This window comes from Egretta garzetta, unplaced genomic scaffold (assembly GCF_000687185.1).
Source record: "Egretta garzetta isolate BGI_Z169 unplaced genomic scaffold, ASM68718v1 scaffold306, whole genome shotgun sequence".
Taxonomy (NCBI): Eukaryota; Metazoa; Chordata; class Aves; order Pelecaniformes; family Ardeidae; genus Egretta; species Egretta garzetta.
The window spans coordinates 2,769,984-2,780,400 of record NW_009260131.1 but is presented as its reverse complement, the minus strand read 5'-3'; the positions used below and the strand labels follow the sequence as shown (position 1 = coordinate 2,780,400).

Genomic DNA, 10,417 nt, shown 5'->3' with positions numbered 1-10,417 from the left:
ACAGGGGTGGGTGAGGCGTACTTCCCAGAGGGGCACTAGGGCTGCAGGGTACGCTGTCTGAAGAAACTTGTGACCAGATGTAACAGCCTCCTCTCACGTGCTAAATGTCACAAAACCGGGGGGACAGGGGTGGGTGAGGCGTACTTCCCAGAGGGGCACTAGGGCTGCAGGGTACGCTGTCTGAAGAAACTTGTGACCAGATGTAACAGCCTCCTCTCACGTGCTAAATGTCACAAAACCTCTTGGATTATCTACACACAAAACTGCTTAGCCTGATCTTGGTGTTAAACAAAATTTTCTATTTGATTTAAAGGCTGCCCCTTCATCCTTGAGTATTTGTCCAAAAAAGGTAACTGAATTTTGAACATTCAGAAAAAGAAAGATGCTGAAACCTTTCTCAAGGGGCTGTTCTCCACCCTCTAGCTGGACACCTTACACACCAGCAGTGCCACGCTTGGTAAACAGTCTGTAGGGCTGTCCTGTCACTGTGAGGTGTTCATTCTTGTTACTACAGCAAACCTCACCTAACTGCAAAGGGGTAACTGTCTGCCAACTTTGCAGGGAGAACCTCGCCTGTAGAAAAGAGCAGCACATCTTTGTCTTCTGCGTGATATAAGTTAATGTGTGGTAAGGTTGCCATATGTTGGTGTCCTGTAAAAATAAAATATATAGGATTTAACTTCCATACAAATTCATTTAGTTTGGTAGCACCAGTTAATGGAGAAAATAAACTGCATGTAGAATCACATATTTTATTGAGCCAACCATGTTTCCAAAGGCAGCCTGCCCTTTTTTAGTCAATTTGTTTCAAATTGCATACTTAATACACTTTTTATAAAGCATTTGAGAATTAAATTGTCCTTGCTAACCTCAGTGTGGTCTAATAAATAAACAATTGTTTACTTTGATATCCCAGCTGCTCTCCTGTCAAATTTCTCTAACAAACAGTTGCTTGCGTTAATCTGAGCTACAGAATTGCAGAGGGCCGTAAATGATTGAACTGGAGGTTTCCAGAATTGCAAAAGGAAAGTGTTCTTACTGTTTGTTTCTTCCAAAATAAATTCCACACAGAGGTCAAGCGAGAGAGTCCAGTGCATGCACACATAACAGTGGTAACCGTCCTACCAACCCCAATTACCTCACATTGTTAATTATCTTTCCCTAAAACTGTCCGCAGAGTCAGAAGCAAATGCAGTCTGCACTTAAAGCGATCTGAAGGAGTATTTAAAGAGGTTGTAAACTATATCCCCCCCATTTCTTGACAGATGTAACGTAGTGGCAGTTTCATAATCCCTGTCTGTTCTGCTCCAGTGGGCACCCCAGCTCCTAGAGGGATTTCATTTTGCCACTCGATAACACTGCACATTAAGGAACTGCACATGCTTCCTATTGGTGCGCGTAGCTTACCCACCTACGATGGCAGCTGAATCTTGATGACTCTGAAGCTGCAGGCAAGCAGGACAGAGCTCAGTTCCCCAAGTTATGCTGGTTATATACAGTCGGACTTACTTGCCACCTCATTCACTAAAAATCCATAAATAATGCTTAAATTATATACAGTATTGTAGAGGTGGGTCTTAATTCTTCCCACAAATAAATTACTTTTTTTAAAAAAAAAACCCAAATGTTAACCAAGTATAAAAAGTAATGCCCTAACAAAACTGGAGTGCTGTTATCATTCCATGTTGTCGTGGGACTGCTGCAGTAAAAGATGGATTTCTTCAAAATACTGCTGCTTCCAGCAGTGTCTTGTACTGTCTTCGTTAGAGACCGGAACTCCTTTGCACTCTAACTGCAGTTCCGTCTGAGCAGCCATATCCTTGAAATTCAAGGCCACCGTTGCGTAATGTTCTGAAGACAGAAAATACAACATTTCAATACAGTGTTTTGAAAGGATTACAGTTGTTGTTGCTAATTTCAGATCTGCTTTTGCCTGTGTCTGAGCGAAGCCTGTTTTCACAGATGACAACTGCTCTGGACATCAGGCTGTTCTCCAAAGAACGCGGGCTAAGCGAGCTTCCAGTGAGTAGGGCTGTCACGCGCCACCTTTGTCCCACCGCCCTGAGAAGCGTAGCCTTGGTCAGGGGCCCTCCAAAAGACTCACCATCCGGCCAGTTTCTACACCTCCACTTCAGGACAATTCTTTGGCTCGGGACCTGTACGAAGATAAGAGGGTTCTCCCCGTTAGCATTTGCGCCAAGTCACATTACGACTACTCGGCGCTAATTCTCCCCTGAAAAATAAAGAGCAGCACGTTATCCTATGTAACAGTAGACACATGCATGTAAACAATACAAAGATTGGGGTTTGTTGGTGTTTGTTTGGGTTTTTTTTAAATAAACTGTTTTCATCAAGCTCTCTGCTTGCTACGTTATGTTTCATTTCCTCTGTGGAAAAAGGTCAGGCTGATTAGTTACTTCTAAAAAAGTTGTCCAATTGCCGGTGATACTTCCTGCCCATCAGCTGGATGGACACTGAGCTACCAAGTCTAAGCTTAGCAACTGTGAAAACAATTTTTCAGAGCTTTCAAAAATGGGAGCTGAGCTCTAATTATCAATTTCTTCCCCTTCTATTTGAAAAAGCATGCAGCTGGGCAGAGCGTAACACTTGCCCAGAATAGACAAGAGATCATTGCTCTGGTTACACAAACAAGCACTAGGGACGTGGGAGCTACACCTGAAACCTGCTTTCTCACTGCTCCTAGGAAAAAAGGACGGTGCTGAGAGTTCTCTCCCCCAGCGCAGGCTGGTGGGTGCAGTCAGGGCCTGCTCTTTTGCTAGGGAAGAAAAATGACAAGACATAACAGCAATTCTTTGGCTTTGTAGTAGAGGAACTGAGTATGCATTAGAGAAGCTGAAATGTTGGGAACTTTTGCTACTTTTTAGCTCAGAGAAGCAGCTGACCCCGCCACCCCCCATTTTTGAAGTGCCAAGTAGGAGCTTTTTACCAGTTCTGCGTATTCACCGCTGACGCGCCCATCAAACATCTGAAGCTTGCCTCCTCTCTCAGCTTCAATCACAGCAGGACATTTAGAAAACTTCTGCACCAACTAGAAAAGAAAGCATACAGCATGAGTCAGCGAAATACAAACCTGCACTGATAGATAATGTGCCATATATGGGACAGGCTGCTGAAGAAACGAGCTGGAAGAAGTTAATTAAACTGTAAAATTAAACTGTAAAATACACATACATAAGGGGCTTTAAGCACTTTCATTTTATACAGCACTCCACTGACACAACACATACCTATGCACAGCCATGCCTGGCTGAAGCGGGATTTGGAAATGAGGGAGAAAGAGCAGCAGCTCTGGAGGGTGCGAAAGAACGGCCGAGAGCCATTATTACTGCTGGGACGCCAATGTAAAGTCTCTGGTATCAGCCCAGGCTCTTTTGAAGGACCCAAAATCAGTAATGTTATATTTCATACCCTATAAGCAATGGTATCATCACATCCAACCATTTAGCTAACTAGGCTGTGGGTAACAAGCGAGCGCGTCAGGCCCTGAACAACAAGCATACACTTACTTACACACAGAAAAGCAACGCGCTTTCTGACTAGCAAAGGAGAGCATGATTGAGCTGCGCACAAACTACATAAAGGTGCAACATCACATTCTTTAGCTGGCTTTTCTTCCTATTAAGGTAACAACTGGCCAAAAAAAAAAAAAAAGTCTGAGCCACCCTAATAAGCTCTCATTAAAGAGACGGTAAAAGCGGCACGAGCCCACTGCCACCTTCTAGTGCTTTCAGCTACCTTGCCTTTGCCCCGCAGCAGCAGACCACACTGACACACGGCCTCGGCTGCTGTCACCTCCCTTGCATTTTCACCCCTCAAATTCCTCAGCGGCTTAAAAGGTGGAGCTGTTCAGCAAAACTCGAAGAGCAAACGCTGACAATCAGAATTACAGCTACTCAGTTATGAGAACAGGGTAGCTCATGAAGCCTTCAGCTTCTGGATGCTTACATCTCACCATTTAACGTACGTAAGGAATGTTATCTGCACTGTCAATGATGTGACATGTTTATTACTACGCACTTCCTATTCAGATATAACAGCCTCTGCAATGAGTTATGTTGTCTACTGAAAGTATCACTTACCTCCTTAGTTGTGAAGACGCTATAAAGTTCGTCCGCTGGAGAGTTGAATATTTCTCTCATAAGTATCTTCACGGTTGGAATTTTTACACCAACTATATCCAAAGACTGTGGTGAAACAGAATCCTGTAAAGCGAACGATATTCACAAGAATGATTGCAAGATCGAATGCTTAAAATGTCTGGAATGGCAGGACTATTGTTACCTGTGCATTCTTAAACATACTGTGCTGTGAACATACATTAATTATCCAATCTACAGCAGTGAGGAGGCAGCTCCACCCCAAAGGCTTTTGCTTTCACAGGTAACCACAGGAATATGCGACTGTTTGTTAGCATAGCAAAATCTATAGGGACCATATTTGTGGTAACATTACATACATACATACAAGGCTTAAAGCTGACATACTTGCACAGTGTTCCCAGTTGGTTTTCGCTCAGCAGCCAGCTCCTGACCAACAGCAGCTTTTGTTGGCAGAATCATTCCCGAGGTAAACTCTGTAATAAAGAAAAGCACTCTTCAGTATGAAATTGAGCTGTACAACCATCTCCCAAGAATTTCTGAGCAGCACAGCAGAGAAATTACAAGCCAAGGGTACGGTGTGGCTTTGCTAGTCAACCGGTCAGCCCGCAGGTCTTGAAGTCATCTCTGAGGTCAGGATGTCTAACAAACACATACAGCCTGGGTTGCTACAGAAACTTCTGGACACTGCCATGTTTGACAGCAATAAATATTTGGACTGGCAGGACTAACTTAGTTCATCTCAGCCAGTGACAATTAAAAAAAACCAAAACCAAACAACAAACCCAAGGATTTGTCAATATATTGCCAATCTCTGCGAGAAAGACACTTGCATAAGAACACACCTAACATAGTGGTTTAACTTACCTGTTTTAAGTGCTTTCAGGTAATCTCTCAGGGCCTCCCTGACTATTGTGGTTCCTTCAGTTCTCATGAGGTCCTTTAGAACATCGCCTTCCCCTTTCTTTTTGCTAACATTTATCTAGAAACGGAAAAATGACAAGACCTAAGAGGCAGCTAAATACGAGCCTTTTGGGTTCTGGCAACAAAGGAAAGTATTCTGGCTTTGTTTACTATATTCAGAGGACAGCTGCAATTTCAAGTTCATTATCTTGTCAGTTTATCCCATCTTTGCTAAAAATAAGTCCTCTTGGGTTTTGACTTAAATAAAACGGTAGTATCTATCTCATCTCCACAGTAGCTTAGTCAAGTTTAGCAAGTATAAACAGAGTTGCCTACGACACAGCAGAGCTTGAGGAATCTGTGGAAGCCAAAGCAGCAACTGCTACACAACCAACAAGGAGATTCCTTAAGTTCTTATGTTTGAGGGGAGTTGCTGGGGTTTTTTACGACTACAACAAGCAGAGTTCTTCTCAAATCTGTAGTTAGTCTATCATCACAAACAATAATTAGCAAAGAAAACCGTGCACATTCCTAGTAGCTAAGTTTGAGAACAGAGATAAATCATTACTCCAAGTAAAAAATGAAAACATGAAATAAACTATCCAAGTGTAATTATCCCACTTAATCACGGAATAAATCAAAATACGATGCCTATAAGTTGATAATTGCTTTATTTAAGAATTCTGAACCTATATAGCCATACCAGTATTTCACACCTACCTCTGTATCATCTACCTCATTTTCTTCTGACAGGTTAGGAATTTCAACAGATCCCTTATGTTTCTCACCAGACTCTTTCACTGTACCTGTATTAACATAACGAATTCTTAAATGCATTATTAAAAACTATTTCCCCCATAGCAAGAGTTTCATCTCGGAAATTAGTTGTACAAAAGCGTTACTTGAAGCAAATTGCCTAGAATCTAATTTAAAGGAACTAAATAGCAACCAAAAGTCTCAGACACGTCACAGTACTTTCAGAGTGAACTATTCCCAGAACTGCCTTTTCCTGCATAGGTGCATGAAGACATGTACGTGCCTGAGCACAGTCCTGCTGCTGCTCCCACCTTTAACTGCCAGCTGTCCTAATGCCCCCCCCCTCCCCGCCTACAGCAACTTAGGTCTGCCCTAAATGGGGGCAGGGGGGAGAAATAACCTCCTCTTCCCCTCAATTCATCTGCCCTGTATTTAGCAGCTCCCCAGAACGCTAGCTATTCCTTCCTGAGCATCTGAAAAGCTCCCAGCGCACAAGCATGTCACCATAAAACATATGTATGTACAATGGACAGGTATACAACTGAAATTTTTTAAAAATACAAAACCTCGCTTGCAAATTTTTTAGAACAATTATTCTTACTCTTAACATTACAACCACGAACTGCCAGTAATCACTGCCAGTAATCACTGTACATGTCAGAAGGACTTTGCAAGAACAGAAATTACGCTCCCTTTCTGCATCTTTCTGGGTGAAGGCCCGCCATCACTCACCTACACAGCTCTATGAATATGTTCTGGGATGTGAACCCTGGACCGTACTTCTTTACCTCACAGTCCTTACTGTAAAAAGATTGAATTTAAGGTCTGATGCCTTTCTTAATTTCCACTGAAGACTCTTCCCTCTAGCCTTGCAAAAGCATTGTTATTTAAATTTATTCACTTGGTAGATCACGTTAACATCTCTTTAGCAAGCAACAGCAGAAACATGCAGTTCTGCCCCAAAGCCAGCTATCTTCATACCGATGTATCAGCTCAATTGTCAAAGCATACGCAACGCGGCAACAGGCTTTATCCGTCTATCAGCAAAACTCTAAAATATAAACAACCCAGCGTTAAGCATGACTGCAGAAGGGGAATTATCATGAAGGTACACACAATATTTCTTTGGAGTCTCTCACCTTCAAAGAAGCTAGCTGGATCCAGCTATGACTTAACATCACTCTCATTATTTTTAATTACTACCCTGAAACAACCACCACGCTGTAGAGGGGCCCTATGCACAGGTATAATCTGATGTGCTACCGATCAAGATCGCAGTGAAGTACACAAACACACGCACTGACGTTTCTTAGCAAGAAGAGGAGCAAATGATGGTTAATAACACAAAGTGCAGTACGGTGCAAGGAGCCCTGCCTAGTCAGGAGCCGAGTCAATGAAGCGTGGCTCAAGATGCGAAGTCTGTTAGCCCAGAAGTAGACGACGGCCTCCACACAGCAACAAGGCTAAAAACCTCTAGAAAACCTCTCCTGGGCTTCTCAAGGTCTCCCAGGAGAACATGTTCACTCCAGCACAAAGCCATGTGAACTAGTTAATTATACCACTAGAACACTTCTGGGCCCAACACAAATCGTGTGCAGCCATCTCAATTTTCTCTTCACTGCTTTCTTCCAGCTCCAGGATTAGCACAGGCAAAACCACATAACAGTCTTTGCAGACAGTAAAGCAAGTCTTATTTTGAGCTACTCTCCCCAGAAAGAAAGTGCAAGCATGCAGGAGGAAGTTTTTAGGAGCAAACCACAAACCTGACTTTGATCCATTCGGCTAACTTTATTTTCACAACTCTTAAAATAAAGATTGCCAAATAACACAGGCTGGAACAACAAATTTAAATTCATAAAAACAGTAAATGGGCTTTTTTTTTCCCTGCCCTTCATTAAATTGCTTGTCCAAGGGATTAAATGCAGATGGTATCTGCGCTGGACAGCAAGTCCAACCAGTTAGCAAACAGAACTGGCTGTTGAACACTGCGCAGGCAGAACGTTGGCACAACTTTGCATTTTTAATATCACTGTAATATAAGCAAAACTATTACCTTTTTATCAAACAATCAAATTATTTGTTTGAATCCTAGGGGACACCAATAACAGACCTGAGAATAAACCATTTTTTGTTTCATGGTTGAGATACCGAAGTTTTCGAAGGAGATACATATTTTCATAAAGCTTCCATCATAAGGTAGAATAATCCATTAAAATCCTCATTACATCCTCAAACAAATGAAAGGGAGAACAGCCATTTTGCTTGATTTTAGTGCCATTGGGTACCCTTCGTTCCTCACTTCCTTGTTGCTCTGTAATCTAAATTGCTAAGGGCAATGTTTTTCCAACATTGTGCTTTCCAAACCAGCTGCACATTTTAGGATTTACATCATCTTGTCCTTATGTATCCACATTTTAATCATAGCCCAAGCTCCTAGTTATCCCAGAAGACTTGTGGAAGGAACTAATTACAGCAATTAGTGTTTTTAGCAATTCAGTCTGAACTCTAATTTCCAATTCAGGGCTCTAAGAAAACACACAACATGATGGCTATCAAATTAAAAAAAAAAAAAATTATCAGCCCCTGCTCTTTTAGAATTTCACTGCGTAGTAGCAAACACCTTTAAAACTAAGCTCTCAGAGACATTATCCACTCAGTGCCACACTCACCTGAGCAAAGCACCTAACGCAAATTAGAGTTGTCTGTAGTTAAACACTGAAAAGGATAAAGACCTAGCAGAGGAAAGAGAATTTAGAAAGAATTCGTAGAGAAATACAAACAAAATACTGCCTCTGCCTACTTCTAAGCTTTATACACTGAAATAAACAAAAAACCCAACACAAACTATCCAGTGTTTAAAACTCAGGTGATTTTATTAGCTTATCTGTAAGACCCAAAACAACAAAAAGCTCATTACAATTATTTAAAGTGTACTGATATAAACTGCACGACAGTATAATGTTTGTTTTTCTCTGTTAACATTTAGATCACAATTATAATTACGTTATTAGTTTATAACACATTTGTGCCATTTAAAACATAGCTAACTGTCTAAGTAACAGTACTTAAGTTCCCTGTTATTGTGGGAGCAGACCTCCATTCCAGACCTGTTCAAATACAAGCACTCATCCCAGCAGTAAATGTTTAAGTCCCCATCAGCCAAACCAGGAAAAACGCGGTGCCGAAGAACTGTATGGGACAGGGCACCATGAAAAGGAGAAGTGCAGAATGCAGCCAGCCCGCTGGAGCAGCCAGCGGCATTACCCGAGACACTGATCCAGCAGCTACAGTCCTGTTCTGGGCCACAGGAGTGAAGAGGGGAAAATGAAGTATGGCCGTTGGTATTCCCACCTCCTATAGTAACAACTGAGGCCCGGGAAGTAAGTACGGTATTTTGGGGAGGAACAGCTTGCCATTTGGCATTACGATACCCATGTACAATTGCCCACGCAGGCGCTTTTTACCAGCTCTTCCTGCTTCTCACTCTAATGCAAGAGACAGTCCATAACTTGCCATCAAGTTTTATGCATCGAATAAATGGAAATAATTCCTTGATGTTAACCTTGAGGTTACCTTACCAAAAGATATGGTATCAGGTGGGTCTGCAAATAAAGAACTGCCACGGGACAAGCACAGCGGAGGATGAACCTCCCGGAGTTGGGGCTGCGAGCGGATGCAGCGCAACAGAACGGCATGGAGAGAGCCCCCGTTACCCCAAATAATCCAGAATTATTTCTAGTTACCTCATTCCTACTAAACAGGTTTTTTCCTCGTGTAATTCATTCCCCTCAATGTAAACGACACTATTTTTTTGAAACATCTGCACTTTTACACTTTGTCATTTCTATTTCCTGCTATCAACGTGCATTAAGCAGACAGCTGTCATTTGCACACACTAGGAAACTGAAACAGTTCAAGCACACTAGCAAGCAGTGCACATCTCGCCACAATCGAAGCATTTACTTCTTGCAAAGCGAAATGGAGTAATACTCTGCTGATAAGCTGTGAAAACAATGCTAAGAAATGTGTGCGGTACAAAAAAAACCGTGTGAAGTGGGGGAAGAAGACAAGCTGAGGTCTCGAGGTTATTTAAAAATTAGTATTTATTACAGCCCAGGCCCACGTGCCCCCTGCAATCTCCCTACAATTTTATTTCACTAAAATACTCCCGTTTTTCCAACCCAAACGAGAGCTTACTTTCCGAAGCGATCACACCCGATCCCACAGCGCAAACTAGCAGAGCCAGCTGCGCAAAGACCACGATAAACTCGCAGGCAACCCCCCTCAGCGCACATCTTCCCCTGAAAGCTGGGGCCCCGGGTGGAAGGCGGCACGCTGGGCCCCCAGCCGCCGCGCTCCTTTCACCCGGGAAAAACTAAGCGAGCCCCGAGGGAGCCTCTCCCTCGCCGGCCGGGGGCCTGAACCTCCGGCGGGTGCCCTCCTCCCTCCCCCCAAGCCCCGTACCTTTCCAGCTGAGGCGCAGGTTCCACTCGTAGAAGAAGATGAGCTTCCCCTTGCGGCTGCTGCAGGACGCTTCGCCTTCCACGTGCTTCAGGTCGCTGATCTCGCAGCGCCCGGCCTCGCCCTCCACCACCAGCCCCACCAGCACCTCACTCAGCTTGCTCTTCGACCAGCTGGTC

At 43.2% G+C, this 10,417-nt stretch overlaps 2 protein-coding genes across 4 annotated transcripts in view; one reads left to right on the top strand and one right to left on the bottom strand.

Annotated features, from left to right (window-relative positions):
- Positions 1-1,605, top strand: part of USP34 (ubiquitin specific peptidase 34) — a 139,101-nt gene extending 137,496 nt beyond the window's left edge. Inside the window, 1 exon segment of the mRNA XM_035896988.1 lies at positions 424-1,605. The gene's annotated coding sequence lies outside the window, so the exon portion shown is untranslated.
- LOC104128697 (activator of 90 kDa heat shock protein ATPase homolog 2) overlaps positions 1-5,858 on the bottom strand; it is an 11,932-nt gene extending 6,074 nt beyond the window's left edge. For 2 of the 3 annotated variants that reach the window (XM_035896976.1, XM_035896977.1), the window contains exons 1-7: positions 5,742-5,858; positions 4,986-5,100; positions 4,506-4,594; positions 4,101-4,223; positions 2,948-3,049; positions 2,105-2,156; positions 525-1,851 (exon numbers count right to left, since the gene is read on the bottom strand). In XM_035896976.1, coding sequence (XP_035752869.1) covers positions 1,676-1,851; positions 2,105-2,156; positions 2,948-3,049; positions 4,101-4,223; positions 4,506-4,594; positions 4,986-5,100; positions 5,742-5,858 — 774 coding nt within the window. In that variant the 3' untranslated portion in view covers positions 525-1,675. The remainder of the gene's footprint in view (positions 1-524; positions 1,852-2,104; positions 2,157-2,947; positions 3,050-4,100; positions 4,224-4,505; positions 4,595-4,985; positions 5,101-5,741) is intronic. The other variant, XM_035896978.1, reaches the window with a different exon arrangement.
- Positions 5,859-10,417: the final 4,559 nt, after the last annotated feature.